A 19,283-nucleotide genomic window follows, 5' to 3' on the forward strand; every position below is an offset into this window, starting at 1 on the left:
GTCCCAAGATGACCTGAGGAGGCTTGGTGTCCATCCTGAGTACATCTTGACAAACTTTACAACATTCTGCAGGACACAGAATTAAGCAGGAGATAATGAATACCAGTGAAAAGGAGGGATTTCAATCATGGGTGGCTTTGATCTTCACATAGATTGGCCAAATAAAATTGGCAGAGATAACCACAAGGTAAGACTCAAAGTGTATTCAGGACAGTTTCCTAAAACAATGGGTGTTAGGGATCTAACCTGGGATCAGACCATCTTAGGTTGGGACTTTTTTACAGTGCAGCATAGTAGGTTGAGGTTTAAACGTTATACAGTTTGATGAAGTCATGAGGGGCATAGATAAGGTGAATAGCGGGTATCTTTTCCCTAGGGGCAGAGGATTTCATGACTCAGGGCATATTTTTAAGGTGAGGAGAAGGGAGATTTAAAGAAGGGTTGGGGGCAACTTTTTTCCCCCACGTTGAATGGTGTGGAATGAATTTTCAGAGGAAGTGGTGGATGCGGGCATAGTTACAACATTTAAAAGACATTCAGTTAAATACATGAATAAGAAATGTTTGGAGGGATATGGGCCAAGCGCAGAAACTAGTTTAACTGGGATCATGGTCAGCATGGACAGGTTGGGCTGAAGAGTCTGTTCCCATGCTGTACAACTCTAAAGTGGCAAAATAAATGCAAATTGTTGCTGTTGAGAGCTCATCAGTTAAAATTTCTGACTGTAATGGACAACTCCCTGCATATTTTCGGCCCACCTTGGTAGTACTTCTACTCTTAAAGAACTGCACACTTATTTTCCCCTAGGCTAAGCGTTCCTGGTTCTCAGTCCACTAACAATGCGGAAGCATAACCTGCAATCCAAAGCATTTTCAAGTGATCAAAACGTAACCTTTTCAGACCTTTGCAGACTTATTTTTAAGTTCAAACTTAACAATAGGATCAATGAACTGCGGCTTTCACAACATTAAAATGGTCTTCTAAGCTCGAATCTGACTGACACATACTTTCTAATACATTACAATGTCACAAAATCCAAAAGGCTGAACGGGTACTGTGACAGAAAAGGTCAGGAGCAAATCAATATAAAGTTGGAAGTCTTGCCTCAATTGTTTGAGAAACAAGTTGAGTGGGTTATGGCTGACTGATCGGGCAAAAATAAATTAAATGCAGTTAGAAATGTCAATGCTGCTCGTCATCCTGATACTGTTGCAAAAGATTCTGTCTTTGCTCAAGAAAATATTGAAGACTCACTTAGGAACTTTTACAACACATTAACCAAACAGTTGTTGCTACTTGTACACGGAGGGCAAGTAAATTCTCAGATCTCGGCCGTCTACCTCTTGACGTCCAGAAGCATTGCCCATTGTAGCAATAATACCCAAAAAACTGAAATCAGGTCTGTATGACAATTCTCTTTAATTAACTCTCCCATTCTAGTTCCACCAACAATTCTCCAGTGCAAGAGATGACAAACTCAAATTTTGCATTATTTACGGAAAGTTTATTACTAATTCCATTTTTGCCAAATATACAGCCATGTGATTTATCTAAATATTTTCTCATATTAAATTACAAAAGTAAGCAATCATCATCAGTTAGTACTTTTGATTCCTCTGTAAAACAAGTAGCACCCATTACATTCCACCTGTAGCAAAACAAGTTATGCATATAATTCATCACAAGGATAACAACTCATTTTATATTTGAAGATAGATAAGTCAGACTATGATGAGATACGTTATGGATGATTGATTATAAATAACCACAGTATATGAATGTGCACTTACTGCTTTTCTGATATTTTCATACCAATTCCAGCGAACTTCCCATAATACTAAAGTGTCTGTGTGCTAGCTCAGTAACAAAAGGGGCATTATTCCCACTTGTTCCCTTCTAGGCTGCAACTAAAATTGTATTTTATCTAAAATTAAGAGAACACGCTTTCAAAATGCTCCTGTTAAAAGCAAGTCATGATTCATCCAAGAATGCTGCTGAAATACAAACATTTTATAAATTAACTGTAAATTAAGGTGACTGATAAATTTTGCATTAACTTGAACCAAATGGTGTGCAATGTTAGTTTATGCAGGAACTGATCTAACAGGAATGACAAAGTCGATTGTGTTCAAATTTAATGCCTAATCTAAATAGTCAAACCATTATAAAAGGATGCTGACTCATTAAATAAAAAGGAAAATTAGGTTCATTTCATATGACAATAAATTTCTCACTTCATTGGGAATGCAGGGAGAACAACTTAAAACTTGGCTCTTAATCCCAAAGATCCTACCAAGGCCACATGCTGAATGTTGGGACTCAATAATGATTTGAATCAAAGCAATTTAAATTAACAATTGAGTTTCACAGTTCGCTCTCAGGTACATGACAGCAAACTTCCATTTGGAACAAGTCAAGCTGAAATTAGATTGAGGTCTGGTGTATGCACTGTTCTCTATTTGATGCCATGCTTCATGACAAACGACAAGTGTGTTCTGATGCAAAAAGAGGCTACCCATCTTCACTTCATTCCACTTTCAGTATAATGAAATGTGAACAGTTTCAATCAGTGTAAAACCCACCACTGTTAAAATGTCAAGTTTGTACTCGGTATTGATTTGGAACAACAAAAGACAAAACATACCGTACAGTTTACATGAAGCAGTGCAAACTTCATTGAACAGTGACTAATTTAATCAAGATTAAGCTGGTGAATATAGGGCCAACTGGTAAACTTTCAGATAGTTTCCAAGTAAAAGGGAAGAATTTTTAAGTATTGCGTAGATTAGTTATTTAAAATTATCTCTGGAAGCTGCATTTTACACATACCTACTGTATTATAGGTAACTTTCACCTCAATACAGATTATTTTAAAAGGGGAAATTTACAAAACAGCATAAATGATCAATTATTACAAAATAATTACATTTCATAACGTTAATTTCTCAACAGCTTTGTCGCCTGAATACTGAATAATCTCATTTTGTTCACTAGACTTTATTTTATTGAGGGAAATGTCATTGCAACATATTAGGGTGCAAAACTTCTGTTGCTTTATCAACTGAAGGTCCTTTATGTCAAATGCAGAATTTCTGGTTCGGTGGAAGATCACTGATGGGCAGGTTGCAACCATAATTGCTCAAATATAATTTATTCCCAATGCCTTTCAGGGCAGTTGCAGAAAGAAAATCAGCTCATAAATAAATGCCTTCTTTCTGACAGAAAAGTTTTGCATCATGAGGATTCTACTGCAATGATCCAGTTTTTGACCTTGTAACAAAACGGCAGTTCAAAGGATGTTTAAATGCTACAAGTTTTATTGAGTGAAAGAATGCCTAAATGATTTCAGGTAATGCTTACTATCAAAATGCAGAACTTTAATGAAGTCTTAATAAGGAGTCACAAAACAAAAATGGGCTTAACAATCTTTGCAAAAGCTTTTGAAAGAATTCAAATTTAATCTTGAGTTATGGAACCTGTATTCATGTAAAATAAATGCACCTTCAGTGATGAAGTAAATTCCAGCAATTGTTTGAAAGAATAACATGTGACAGAATATTATATTGAAAAAGAGGTTCCATTGTATAGATGGGTCACACCAAAATTTACAGTACAAACTATGACTGAAAACAAACAAATCAAATCCAATTTAGTGACAATTGTGACTGCTTGCCAGCACTTAAATGCAGATTTCCTATGTTAACATAACTTACATTAAACAGCGTGACCCTGAACAGCACACCACAAATAAATAGTGATATTACTCACATAACAGACCTATTATGAGATGATATAAAGCGAGATTTGAAATCCTCAAATGAAAAGGAACATATTGCAAAAGATGAACCAGTACAACAGAATGCCCAATTCTAACAGCTGACACACACAAAGTCAACCACCTATTCAACCAGTCATTTCAGGAATGTTACACAAACAGCTGCAAATTCACGGGGAAATGAGACACAATTTTGAATGACTGTAATTGGAAATGTTAAATAAATGTTGTGGCCAGCACAATTACCAAATTTAAAAATCTCGAAGCAACTAAATTAGTAAATTTTGTCTCTTTATACATTGGAAGTGAAAGGTATTTTCATAGGTTTTCTTTGAACTGCCCATTATAGATGCCCAGAGAGTTCAAACAGATCACATCATCATGACTCACCAACCTCTAGTCAAGGTTGCAATCAGCGAAAGATCTGATGCTTAACCCAACAGCATGGGCAAACTTGTTAGAACTATAAAATACAATTCAGTCTTAGGGAAAGAAATAAGATTTGTAGAACTGATGAAATTAAGCAAATTTGAATGGACAGCAACAAAAAACATGCAACCTAAAGCCTGCTGATATTCCCAATGCCAACTGTTATTCAGCAGCATTTTTTTTCCTTAGAATCTAATTGAATAGGTGGAAGGAAATCTTGATCCATTTAAAACTGAAGCCATTTCTGTTTGTCCCTTATAATGCACATAGATGCTAAGAGGACTGACAACTTTGACTTGTGACCAAGTAGAAAACAATCAAGCCGAAATCATCCTCAAGTTTCGAGGAATAAAATAGGTAAATCTTTTGTTTTAAAGTCTTCACAAATAGTAGTACTGAGGAACAGAATATTTAGCAGGGACTATGAGGAATGTACAGCTGCATAATGTAAACTTCTCAGTAACAAACATACAAAAAAGCATAGTTTACAATTAAAAAATATTTCAGAATTAACTTTTGTTTTTAGAAAAAGCATACATTATTTGGTCAATACATTTAAAATGACAAACAATCTTTATATGTATTATTCACTTGTACTACTAATTACTACTGTGCCACATTTCCTGTCACAACATTCGTCTGCTGAACCCTGACAAAGTAAGTGATAGCAATGTGGAGATAATTTAAAACGCTATCAAAATACCAAAGTATACTGATTTGTGCAAATGTAAACTGTAATGAATGGAACCCAATATTCTGAAATCTAGTGCATTTTTAAGAACTGCAACAAGTATTTTAGTTTTAGTGCTTGCATGATTTTTTTTCCCAAATATACAACTTGACTAGTTTTGAGCATTTGGCCTTTCTTTAAAATAAAGCAAAAATTTGTCACAGAGTTCCACCAAACAAATGTAAATCATGAAAATTAAATCAGTTACACAACTAGCAAAGACAGGGGTCATCTTACTGGAGTCACAGGTCAGTTATGGCGGTCATAAATATACTGTACAACTGCAGTTGCTGGTTCACTCAGCATTCTAACAGTGAAGGCTACAATACCAGTGGTCATTGATCAGAGAAGTTAGTGTTCAAGTAATGAATATTCTTAGACTGGTGGTTGGGTCCAACACAGCGACAATTTTAAATGCACTGTTTTATAAAGGCAAACCCAAACATCAGCCTAGCGGAAAGTGAAATAAAATCAAATCATAACTAGTGAAACTGGGTGCTCAAAAGTTAATTTTGGAAATAACAACACAATAGATCACTAGTAATAAATGACCAAATGAAACATGTGAACAAGTCAAAGTGTGTGCATTTTGAAAGTAGCCCAATGTTAGGAGAAATTACAAGAATCCAGTTGAATATTTCGTTCAGAGATGCAAGTTGAACTACGAAGGCAGGAAGATGAATGGACTTTGCCAAAACATATTTTGTTTCCTCCTCTCTCAGCTCAACTTCTGCAGATGTCAGCGTACTTAAAAATTGAAGGAAAGAAGTTGTAAAAAGATAATATGCATATTTTGCTCTACCCTGTGGAAAGTCTTAACCTGCAGGAGCCCAGGCGACTTGATGCTCGTGCATTAACTTACATTACACTGATAACATAACAAGCTATTGCAAGACTGAAATTCTCCAGGAATACTAGCTGAATCCATGAAAACAAAGATGCAATTGACAATTTCTACTTTACATAATTGGGACCAAATTTTCCATATGAATCACTGTAACACAACTGTTTTAAAAAAGGCTAATAAAAACACATCTCCAGAAAAGTGGCAGCAACATCCCCAAAACAATCTTAAATCTGACTAACCTGGTCTTCACTGAAGATAGCATTAGTCCATAGGCACAAGTTCCATGCCTAGGATTGGTAGGCAGTTGGTTACATATCTTAAAAACCAATTACCATCATTGAAGTCTGTGGGTTTGTTGCAAACAGTGGGAGCTCATGAATTTCCTTGTCAGCAGTTGCTAAGTTTCAGCTGCCCTCTGTAGGTTTTTGGAACTGTTTCAGTGGCTGTCAATGATGAGTTGATAAATTTTCCTGAGCTATTACATATATTAGATCAATCACCAGAAGTACCGTACAATGAAAAGCACATACAATACACCTGGAATCACATTAGAAACACAAAATTAAGCATCAGAGCTTGTGCAGAAATCAATAAAATTGCTCCTCATTTATTTCCTTGTTCCCAACACACCCATCAAAAATTAAAAATATTAATCATCCAGCATATTTCGTAACACACTGATTAAATGTTTTAGCCCATAAATGTACTCCTCATCTTTTGTGTTGCTAGGGAACACATGTGCAAAGTCTATCATTCTTACATCAACCTGTGGAGGCTCCTGAAACATGCTGGAGGTATGCATCAAATCCTTCTCCAATTGTTTTATTTCATTGCCATTTGGCTGTCCAGGCGAAATGAGAGTTAAGCATTTGCATATGCTGTGGTCTTGTTCTGCATTCTTCAATTGCAGTGGGACCATGCTTTGATGTGCTCTGAAACACCCCTTCCTGTGAAGTGCGTACATATTGGAAAGGCTCTGACCAACTGAAGCTTCCACCATTCTGTTCTCACTAGAGTTCATGACATGTACATTATTGTTGTGTTCCACTACTTCACCAGTTCGCTTTGTTCCCTTTGGTGCTGCTAGTTTATGGGGTGTATCTCCAACACCCATCGCTGTCAGCTGAGGTGATCCCTCATAAACAAACAGTAAAGAGCTTGCATAGAAACAGAGCTTACTTTGATTCTCAAACCACTGCAGTATCCTTTCAACCTCTCGAATACTTGACGCAACAGCGTCCTTCCTCAAACAGCTTCCATCGTGGAAGAATCTTGATAGACCTGAGAAAGATTGGCAAAATAAAATTCAAGTGAAAAGCACAATTCCATTCCTATTCTTACTATTAAAAGAAAATGGGAAAGCAATGTTTCTCTCCAGAACAGCATTGATGATATTGTTGAAGCAGGCAAGCAGAACAGCAGATCAGCAACATGTGTATTGGGAGGTTGCGTGCGAAGTAGAAACCCTTGCATTTATTGAACACCTTATTCAACCACAGAATCTCCCAACATACTTTTTAACAGTTAAGTAGTTTTGCAATTTGGGAAATGTGGTAGCCAAGGTAGAATGTCCCATGAACAGCAATGCAATAATGAACAATCTGTTTAGTACTATTGATCAAGGGATAAATATTTGACAGGACACTGGGCATAACTCTTCTACTCTTTTTCAAATAATGCTATGCCCAGTTGGGGCGGCGGGCAGCAGTGCAGAAAGGGCCTTCTTCTAACATCTCATCTGAAGAACGCTACCTCCAGTTGTGCAGCACTCCTTTGGGACTGCACTGCAGCATTGGCCTTCACTACTTCCTCAAGTCTCTGGACTGAGATTTAACCTGCAACCTTCTCACTCACATGAGACAGAACCACAGTTGACACTGCCTAGACTCCTAAGAATAGAAAACTGGACAGCACAACCTGGTAGTATAACTACATGGCACATGCACATTGATTCGGTCCATTTGAGAAGTATCTGGACACAACTGATCTCTTTCAAAGCATCTGTATAGAAGAAGTGAGATGAAATTTGCTGCTGTATGGAACTGACAGACCATCACATCAATCCTAATACATACAAATCCCGGTTGCCACATATAACACATTAAAAATTTTTGCTCACATTACAGTTCATAGTCAATATTTTATAAACTAAACAGTCAGCCTTTATAACCATCCACATTAACAGTATGATTTTTAAGTTGGAAAGAGCATTTGTTGATGACACTTAAGCATGCGTGTAAAGATTTATCACCAGAAAAAGATATTAAATTCACTGTCCATTTCACCAGAGACACTAGCTCTGACCAATTCTTTTTACAGTTTATAGATCGTGTGCTAAATATTTGAATTCTAGAACAAAAAGTTTCAATTTCTGCAATTAAAAAGTTATTGAATGCAATGGGAAATTTCCTAAAACAGTCAAATCACTTGAACTCACTACAAAAGCTAATATAAGCATGAAGTTAAACATCTTCCCCTCAGGAAGTGTGTACCATGTTATACCAAAATAAAGGCACTTTTTCATATGGAGATTTTGCATCAGTTCAATAACGAAAATGGTATTTTTACGGTCAAACATAGAACAGTACAGGTGCCTCAGCCCACAATGTTGTGCCGATGTATTACCCTACTAAGATCAATCTACCCTGCATACCCTACAGTTTACTATCCTCCATGTGCTTTCCAAGAGTCGCTTAGAAGTCTCGAAAGTATCTGACTCCACTATAACTGCTGGCAGTGCATTCCATACACCCACTACTCTCTGTGTGAAGAACCTACGTCTGACATCTCCCCTATATCTTCCTCCAATCACTTTAAAATTATGTCCCCAAGTAATAGTCATTTCCACCCTGGGAAAATGTCTCTGACCATCCACTCTATCTATGACTCTCAGCATCTTGTACACCTCTATCAAGTTTCTCTGCATTTGTTTATGGCTACCACTGTCAGTCAATCTGTTGTGAAGCGCATGAGTACAATTTGGCTTCTTAGTCTGCAACATCGCAAGAAGTGATTCGGTCCATCCTGCCTGTATCAGCTTATTTGTAAGAGTTCGCTTTTTGCCCATACTTTTTTTTAATTCAAATCAAGTATTTGTCAGATTCCCTGTACAAAGTTACTATTGGATCAGTTTAACCACTCTTTCAGGCAGTACATTCCAGACCATATCAATTCATTGCACACAAATGTTTCTTTACGATACTTAGCGTTTTTTGGTCAAAAAGCTTAATTTTGCGTCTGGTTGTAGTGTCTGCCATTTTAAATCAAGTCAACGAGAAGAAATTGTCAAAACTGATCCATTTTCTTGAGCATTTCCATCTAATTTGTCTCTTAAACATCACAATTTGCAGAACTTTCTCTGTGCTGTAGACTTCTTGGGCTGTGTGTTGTGGGCACAGTGAGTACAGTAACCCATAGAATTCTGGAACTTTAACCAAGTAATGCTCAAGGACTGATAAAATGTTTCAAATTAGGATGTTATAAGAGTTGCAGGAGAACTTTCCTTTGTCCTGTGATGTTAGTGTCACAGGATTAGAAGGTACTGCTAAAGAAGTTTGACACCTGACACCAATGTTTCTCACCAATTATCAGCTCGAAGCTGTGTGTTGTCCAGACCTTGCTACATGAAGACAGTGACTGTTAATAATCTAAAGAGTTGTGAATGAAACTATACAATCATGAGCAAACATCCCCAATTCACACCTTATGGTGGTAGAAGGCCACTGAAGCAGCAGCTGAAGACTGGCCTAGTACAGTACAATGAGGAATCAGGTAGTGCTTGTCTCCATATTCCCACAAGGAGGAAAATGACACCAAAGTTAGAGCAGCTGCATGATTAACGATATGGAGCTGAAACTATAATACAAATAGATTTATTTTCAAAATATAAAGGTTCAGTGATTTAGTGACAAGTCACTTAAGGAGTGAGAACAATCTCTCCACAATTGAGATCATATTGGGCCTGAAGGCACACAAGGAAGAAAAAGACAGGCATTCATAAAACTGTTGTTACCCTCTACAACTACATGGTATACGGAAATGTTTTACAGTACTAATGGATTTAATACCCATGTTTATTTTCATTCTCAGGATGCGGCAAGTCTACATTTAGTGCTCATTCCTCAATGTCCTGTCAGGTTGCTGGAGGGCGCATCTTCAGTTAACCACAGTGTGGGATCAGTCATATAAGATTAGATGAGGTAGGGGGCAATGTTTCCTGCAGAATGTTACTGGGTTGTTGCATTTTTATTAATATCCAGCACTATTCCAGGACAATTTCACAAAAGTCCAAACGTGGGCGTTCAGTTTCGCAAATTGACACAGTAGGGTTTGGACTCATTTCCTGGAGGCTGTTACACAAGTAACATACAGACAAGACAATTATTCCCAAACCAAATCAGCCGGGGAAATATCTAGGATACTATAATTAGTAACAGTGTCCCTCGGCTGAGAAGTAAACAAGAAACCAGCTACAGTCAGTAGTGCCAACCAAAAGTGGAAGGATGTAACCAGGTAGGAAGGGGCATGATTCCTCTGATTTCTTTAGACGATCAAATGAGTTGGATTGCTTCTGCTGAAACATTTTCAGGATGCTCCATGCTTATGATAATTCTTATTTTTATTATTCATTCACGGGATGAGGGCATCATTGGCTAGGCCAGCATTTATTCCTCAATTGCTCAGACAACAGTTAAGAGTCAACCACAGTGCTGTGGATCTAGAATCACACATAGGCCAGACCAGGTAAGGATGACAATTTCCTTCCCACATTAGCAAACAGGTAGGTTTTTCCAACAATCAACAATAGTTTTGTGGTCATCATCAAACTCTTAATTCCGGATTTTTAAAATTGAAATCAACTTCCACCATCTGCCATAGCAGGACTTGAACTGAGGTTCCCAGCACATTACCTGGGTCCCTAGATTAACAGGCCAGCAAAAATACCACTAGGCCATCGCCTCCCCTAATTAACAAATAGCTGATCGAAATTTATTGTAGCAACAGTGAAAGAACATTAATATAGTTCCAGTTCACAGTTCCTAGCCTCTGACCTACCCTTCTAGTTGCATTCCTTAAATGGCTAACCCAGTTCAGTTTCTGGTCAATGGTAACTCTCAAGATGTTGTTAGTGGGGTATACAGCAATAAACATCAAGGGACAATGGCTAGATTCTACATTGTTGGACGTGGTCATTGCCCAGAATGTTCTGTGGCGTGAATATTATTTGCCACTTATCAGCCCAAATCTGGACATTGTCCTAGTCTTGCAGCATATGGACACAGGCTGCTTCAGTACCTGAGGAGTTGTGAACAGTGTCGAACATTCTGCAATCATCAGAGAACATCTTCACTTCTGATCATTTTATGGAGGGAAAGTCATTGATGAGGCAGCTTAAGATGGTTGGATCCATGGTGCTAACCTGAGAAACTCCTATAGTGATGTTCTGCTACTAATATGCTTGACCTCAAAAAACCACAACCATCTCCCGTTTGTGCTAGATATGATTTCAACCCAGTGACACTTCTCCCCGATTCTCAGTGACTCAAGTTTTGCCAGGCCACTTTGATGCCACATTTGGTTAAATGCTGTCTTCATGTCAAGGGCAGTCACTCTCGCCTCACCTCTGGAATTTTGATCATCTTTCCATGCTTGAACCAAGGTTCTAAAGAGGAGTTGAGTAGATCTAATCTGTTGATTGTAGGATCACTTAGTTCTGTCTACTGCATGCTGCTTCTCGTGTATGGCACACAAATACTCATGTGTTGTAGGTTCACCAAGTTGGCACCTCATTTTGTATGCCTGCTTTTGCTCCAACGCATCCACTTCAGGCTGGTCTCATGACATGTTGACAATTATGATAATCACTTCACCTGATGAAGGGGTAGTGCTATAAAAGTTTGAGATTTCAAATAAACCTGCTGGACTACAACCTGGTGTCATGTGACTTTTGACCACGATGGCAATGTTACAGGGATAGACACAGTAGTGCTGTCACAACATGATGCTGGGTGTCACAGTGAAGGTGTGACTTTGTTTGTACAACTACTATGAAGTAGACACTCCTAGCCTATGCTGTCATGGACTGACAAATCTGTGGCAGGTAGATTGGTGAATACATGGCTAAGCAAGTTTATCTCTTCTGCAGATCCAGTCCAGCACTTAAAGGCCTTTAAGATTAGACAAGCTCAGCCAGTACCGGTGCATTGCAGTCTTCTATCCAAAGCATGGTCTGTGCTCTTGTCACTCTCAGTGGCTCCTCAAGTGGTGTTCAACATGGAGGAGTACAGATTCATCAACCAATCAGGGGGAAAGAGGTAAAAATCAGGAAAAGGTCTCCTTGCCCATGTTTGATCTGATGTATTGAGCCTCTATGGGATCCAGAGTCAATGTTGAGGACTCCTAGGTAAACATTGTTCCAACTGTATACCACTGTGCCACCACCCCTGGTGCAGCTGTCCTGCCAGTAGCAGTTTGATACAACTGTGCAGTTTGCTAATCGATTTCAGATAGTATTCAATAATCAACCACATTACTGTGGGTCTGGAGTCACATGTAAGCCAGACCAAGTAACAACAGCATAATTCCTTGGCTATGTTCTATCCCAAGAAGGCACAGTGAAAGCTGAAAGGGAAATCTTTTCATAAGGACTGCAATAGGAATTGGAACTGGAGGCCACTGTGCCTTTGTCAGTACGACAGATATTCAGCATGGCACAATAATGTTAACTGTGGTTGAAGGCAGATTTCAAACTCGACAGCAATTAAAAACAACCAAGACATACAAGCATAGATCCTCTGATTTTTTTGTCTAATGAAGTAGCAGTACTAAATACCCAACGTTCATCTACACACCTTTAACGTTTTAACATTGTGTTTAGAAAACTAAAACCAAAACCTAAAGTTGTATCCTGAGGGTTACCCATGACAACAGATGTGGGGCAGTTTTGTGCATTGTACTAGGGTGACCTTATTCTAACTTGTTCAGGTCCAGAAGACCTTACTTGAATGCAGAGCAGGATATTGGTCCTGTGCATTGCCTAAAGCCCATCTGTTTCTCCCGGTGAGTGCACCTTAAAATAATGAGAACATTTTGACAGTTGCATTGTACAAAAGCACCAGGAGATTGAGTATTAATATGTTACATTATAAAACTGCATGCCCTACTGAAAGCCTGGGATCCAGACTTTCCCAGCAACTCCGTACAACATGGAGTCCTCCTGAGTCCATGCCAGAACCCATTACTCAAATATTGCTGTAGGGCATGGAATGATCCTTAATTATTTTGACATCTCCAAACCTATTTCCATCTTAGAGAAGATCAAAGGGAGACCTAACAGATGTGTACAAAGTTATGAGGGGATTTGATCAGAATAGATAGGATGAAATTTCCACTGACAGTAAGTAACCAGATGACAAAGATTTAAGATCATTAGCAAATGTACCAAAGACATCAAATAGATGTGTTTTCTTTTCCATAGATGACTTGGAAAACTCCATCAGAAAACAGATTCAAAAGTGACTCCAAAAGATAGCTAGATAAATACTTGAGAAGGAAGAAGAATTGTTATGGGAAAGAGCATAGGAATTAAATAATCAGATAGTTTCCACAAAAGCCAGTACAAATATGATAGACCATAGTGTAATTCATTTGCATGAGTGGCCTGAAAATGGATGTTAATTAAGAAGTCCTTACATTTACAATGTAATAAAATGTGCCAAGTCACTTAGCAGGAGCATTGTTAAATAAAATTTCAGACATTCATAGCTTTTGAGGCACATGACCAAAAAGCTTGGTAAAACAGTTGAGCTTTAAGGACACTGGGAAGTGAAACAGAGAGGTTTTGGATGGAATTCCAAAACTTAGTGCCTAGGAAACCGAAGGTGCAGCTATGAATGGAGCACTTAAAATCAGGATGCACAAGGGACCAGAATTAGATTGGCACAAATATCTTGGAGTGTTTGCGCGTGCAGCGGGCGGGGGGTGCTGTGGGAGATGACAGAAATAGCAACAGACGTGGTCATGGAGGGATTCAAAATCAATGACAAGAATTCTAAAGTCAAGACACTGCAAGACTGAGTGCTATTGCAGGTCAGAGCATTGTGAAAGCATAGAACAGGATTTGGGGTGAATTAAAACACAGCCAGAGTTTTGATGCCTTTATGTTTATGGAGGGCAACATGTTGGACGTCAACCAGATCTGCACTGGTCCAGTAACTCAAAGGGTGTACCGGTGGACAGTGGTACTTCCTGCTATTTTTGCTATTTATACATGATTTCAACTACTGTCTTAAATCATAGATCCCATGATCAGTAGATCAGAGAAAAAAACCTTAAGCAGTGTAATTCTCCATCCAGATTATGGCAACTGATCTCAATTTATTTCTTTTTGATTTGCTTTATTTCTACCAACTAACCCAGTTTTTGCAGACATGACTAATTTTTAAAAAGTGGAGATCAATTAGCTGATATAATCTCCATGTGTCTCTCGATAGAAAAACTGCACATACAAGGTAGGTGTCCAAAATATGCAAAAGAATGGATATTGAGGTAATGTATATAGATGGGGGCTGAACAACTGGCATCAAGTGACGCAAGGATTCAGAACCCCAGACGGTGGGTCCAATACAACCATTTTACTTCTAAATTCAATCATGGTATGTGGCTGTTGTCGGTTGGGCCAGCATTTATTGCCAATCCTTGGTATCTTCTTGAACTGCTGCAAACCATCTGGCGTAGATACATCCACAACGCTGTTACGGATAGAGTTCCAGGGTTTTGACTGAGTAAGACTGAAGGAATGGCAAAATATTTCTAAGTCAGGATAGTGAGTAGCATGGAAGGGAACATGCAGGCAGTGGTATTCTCTACATTTGCTCTATTTGTCCTTGTCCTTCTAAATGGTGAAGGTCATAGATTTGTAAGGTACTGTCTGAGGAGGCTCACAGAATTTCTGCACCGCATCATGTAGATAGTACACACTGCTGCTAGTGGTGCAGGAAGTGAATGCTTTCGATGTGTTTCCAATCAAATGATCTGTTTTGTCTTGGATGGTATCAAACTTCTTGAGTGTTGGTGGAGCTGAACACCAGGCAAATGAGGAGTATTCCATCACACTTTTGACATGTGCGTTCTAGATAGTAGAGTGAACACTTGTAGGACTCCTAGCCTCTGATATGTTCTTGACGTACAGTAGTTATATGACTAATCTAGTTCAACCCCCAGGGTGGGGGAATTCAGCAATAGCAATGGTATTGAATGTCAAGGAGTGTTGGAGATCATGTCATGTTATCTCATGTTGGAGATAATCATTGCCTCGCACGCGTACGATGTGAATGTTACTTGCCAGTTGCTAGCCCAAACCTGAAAGGCCGCTTGCCTTTATTTAGACATTAACTGCTTCAGATATATGTGGAATCGTGAATGGTGCCGGTCATTGTGCAAACATCAGTGAATATCCCCATTTCTGACCTTCTGATGGAGGGAATGTCATTAATGAAATGATTGGACATGGTTGGGACACTAGGGTACTACTCGAAGGAGCTTCTGCAGGGGCAACCTGACGCAGAGATGACCACCATATCCATCTTCTTTGGTGTGAAATAAGACAACTGCAATGGGCAAGACAGCCTGGGCAAAGGAAACCAACAGGAGAGAAATTTAACATCAGGTACTAAAATCCAGTGGCCATAAAATTGGAGGATTAGTGGCCATGAATGGAATATGACAAAGTTGGTGACATTCATTTTTTTTGGGAGGCTGTGACTAAGCAGGCTCAGGAGAAGTTAGGTAGCCATGATAGGATGATAGACAGATAATAAAGCAACTTCCACATTGTTTAAAAAACACAGGTGCTGCCTTTCATTACTTTGAGTACTGAAATACTATAAAGGACCATTAATAGAAATAAGGAAGCTCTTTATTCGAAAGGGCATCATACTGACTAGGAAGTTAACCCCAGAATTTTGAAAGATAAGTTTCTCATTGATATCTCATTGGGAAGAGATGTGTATTCTCACTGATAATTCTGAAATACACTTAGAACTGCAGCTCTGCAGCCACCAGGAAGTGTATGCGATTAAGACTTACTAACTGACTGTCATTAATCAATGTAAAGGGAAAAGCAAATAGAATTAAATGTCAGAGCACGCATTTGCAGCACATTCCTGTAGGTGAGGAAATGCAATTAATGCTCACATATTGCATGGCAGAACCTTCCAAACCTATGACTGCTACCAGCTGGAAGGACAACGGCACCTGATGCATGGGAATACCACGTCCTGCTAGTTCCCCTCCAAACCGCACACTATCCTACCTTGGTACCATATCGGTTTTCTCAGCCTGTTTGGAAGACATGATTGCAAAGATAAAGTTCAGTTTGCTAAGGAACTGGTACTTCATCAAAGGGAGGTAATGAGTCCTCCAGTTACATGGTTCAAATCCATCTACATGAGACCTCGGTGCCTGTAACTCACTCGGAAGCCACATAAACAAGGTACTGAGATAAGAAGGGACACGCCAGTACATACAGCCAACATCTGCTTTGTTTGAATTTCTTTGCGAGTTGGGGGGCACGGGGAGATGGAAGGAAGAGAAAGTATTCTTAGATATCAATTATTTAAATTATTTGAAATATTTCTATGTAGTTGAATAGAGCAGGAAAAGGTTAGCTGCAATTTAACTTGTTCCTGTGTTCAATTACTTTTATTTAAAGTACTTTACAGCCCTGGCCAAAGAGTCTGATAATTTCACTTTGTTGGCAGGATCAGGTTATCGTAGATAACTTATTACATTTGGCGAATGCTTCAGCAATATAACAAAATTACTAACACAGCATCTTTAACTTATTATAACATCTCTAGATACTGTAGAGTAGCTGCATCAAACAACAGAGGCACTAAGGGGTTCTTGTGTATGAATTACAAAAAGCTAGCACCCAAACTTTTATTTGTATTTATTCATAGGATGAGCATATCTTTGACAAGGCAAATATTTATTGCCCATCCCTAATTGCCCTATGGCTGGGAAAGAATCAACCACATTACTGTGGGTCTGGTGTCAATGGCAGGCCAGGCTGGTAAGGAAGGCAGTTTCCTTCCCTAAAGGGCATTAGTGAACCAGATGGGCTTTTCCTGACAATTGACAATAAATTCATGGTTGTCATTAAACTCTCAATTCCAGATTTTTACTGTTGATTTCAAATCCCACCATCCGCCAGTGATAAACCACTAGGCGATTGCTTCACTGTGGGAGGCAATTCAGTGGGTAATGGGAAAGACAAATGGAATGGTGGTTGTTATTTCAAAGGGAATGGAGAATAAAAATAAGGAAGTCTTGCTAAAACTATACAAGGCATTAGTTTGACCACACCTAAAATAGTGTGAAAATTTTGATCCCCAAGGCAAGATATACTGTCATGGGAGACAGTCAACAGCAGATTCATTCGGTTGATCCCAGGTATGGAGTTACTGCCATGGGGAAATTCAGTAGGTTGGCTGTACTCATTAGAGTTTACAAGAAAGACAGACTCTCTTATTAAATCATAAAGGATAATTAGGGAGCTTGGCGGAGTAGGATGTGGGGAAATTGCACAATGCATTTATATTGAACCATACTTTCCCTTATGACATTTACAATTATCAGACTGTTCAATGAGCAATACTTCTGTCCTTAAGGTGTTAACTGCCTGAACATATTTGCTTTGTATTGCTAAATGGATGTTGAAGCCTGACTAATTTAGCAGTAGTAGATCAAGTACAACCTACTACAGGACAGTAGACATAAAATAAAGAATAATAATTATCATCACTGCTTAAAAGAGCATAATGACTCTTGCAGTTCGAGTATCCCTGCAATTACTCTCATTGTTGGTTACTGCAGGTGTCAGCTTCCATTAACTCTGGTAGATATCATGCTGTGGGCTGAAGATTCTCACCTCGAGTATCCCAAATTTAACTCCCTCATCGTCGATGATTATTCCTTTAGGTGCCGAGACCTTGAACTAGAGGACATAATCTTAGAGCAAGGGGTGGCCCATTTAGGACAGAAATCAGGAAGAGATTTTATTCTCCAGGTATAGTAAATATATGGAATTCTTTACCACAGAGGGCTGTAGGCTGGGATAGACATTTTTAATCAGTAAGGAAATTAAAAGTTATGGGGAGAAGGAAGGAAAGTGTAGTTGAGTATTATCAGATCAGTTATGATCTTACCTAACGATGGAGCAAACTTGACAGGCTGAATAACGTATTGCTTGTAAATTTTATGCTCAGCATTTTGACACAAAATCATACCAAATCATAAATTTGTTCATAATGCTATGATTTAATGAGTACCTGAAAGGAGAAATGAGAGATGGAGGAATGGAAAGATTTCAGACAGCAATTCTAGAACTTTAGGCCTTAGCAGCTGAAGGAATAATCATCAATGATGAGGTAATTAAATTTGGGATACTGAAGAGGTGAGAATCTTCAGCCCACAACATGATATCCACTAATGTTAATGGAAGCTGACACCTGCAGTAACCAACAATGAGAGTAGTTGCAGGGATACTTGAACTGCAAGAGTCATTATGCTCTTTTAAGCAGTGATGATAAATATTATTCTTTATTTTATGTCTACTGCCTTATAGTAGGTTGTACTTGATCTACTACTGCTAAATTAGTCAAGCTTCAATATCCATTTAGCAATACAAAGCAAATATGTTCAGGCAGTTAACACCTTAAGGACAGAAGTATTGCTCATTGAACAGTCTCATAATTGTAAATGTCATAGAGGAAAGTATGGTTACCAGTCTGAACGCTTCAATATTAATGCATTGTGCAGTTTGCAGATGGCTACGAATCAGTGCTACCAGGTAACTCATTTTTAACACTGGTTATGACACAAACAGTTTCCCAATTTAGTATAGGGATACATAATGTTTTCCTTTTTTTTAAATATTAGAGAATGCAACAAGATTGAAAACAATAAATGCTACTAAACTGGGCATCAGGATTGAGTGATGAACAGGGCGACTGGAGGTTTCACAAACATTTTGGTGAAACGAGCAGACCAAAACAAAGGCAGACAAAGAGAAACCCATCTTCATGTTTAAAACACAAAAAAAAATTCGGCACCTGTAGAATTTATGGAATGCATACATCTAATCTGTCCATCTCATACACACAGATGGATCATATATATAACCAAGAAACTCCAAATGTCCATGGGAGTACAGGAGAAGTTAGCTCAGCTAAAAGCACACAGCTTATAGTAAACAGTATTGATGACCTTTCTGTTGTTTGACCAACTGGGACAATTCTAACTGTTTCAGCATTTGCTTGCAAAATTATTAGGAATTAATTGAATGATAGGTTCCATTTGGGCTAGGTAAACTTGTCGATCATTAACCATCTTTCATTCTATAATTAGGTCTGCTATTACTTATAACAATGTTCTCTCTAAATGTCTCTGTTGGATAGACTGGGGAAAAAAGATTATCCTTTATTTTAAACTACTTGTAC

At 38.5% G+C, this 19,283-nt stretch overlaps 1 protein-coding gene across 1 annotated transcript in view; it reads right to left on the reverse strand.

Annotated features, from left to right (window-relative positions):
• Positions 1 to 1,482: 1,482 nt before the first annotated feature.
• ipmkb (inositol polyphosphate multikinase b) overlaps positions 1,483 to 19,283 on the reverse strand; it is a 98,365-nt gene continuing 80,564 nt past the window's right edge. The window contains exon 6 of the mRNA XM_048551151.2: positions 1,483 to 7,062. Coding sequence (XP_048407108.1) covers positions 6,431 to 7,062 — 632 coding nt within the window. The 3' untranslated portion in view covers positions 1,483 to 6,430. The remainder of the gene's footprint in view (positions 7,063 to 19,283) is intronic.

This window comes from Stegostoma tigrinum, chromosome 20 (genome assembly GCF_030684315.1).
Source record: "Stegostoma tigrinum isolate sSteTig4 chromosome 20, sSteTig4.hap1, whole genome shotgun sequence".
Classification (NCBI taxonomy): Eukaryota; Metazoa; Chordata; class Chondrichthyes; order Orectolobiformes; family Stegostomatidae; genus Stegostoma; species Stegostoma tigrinum.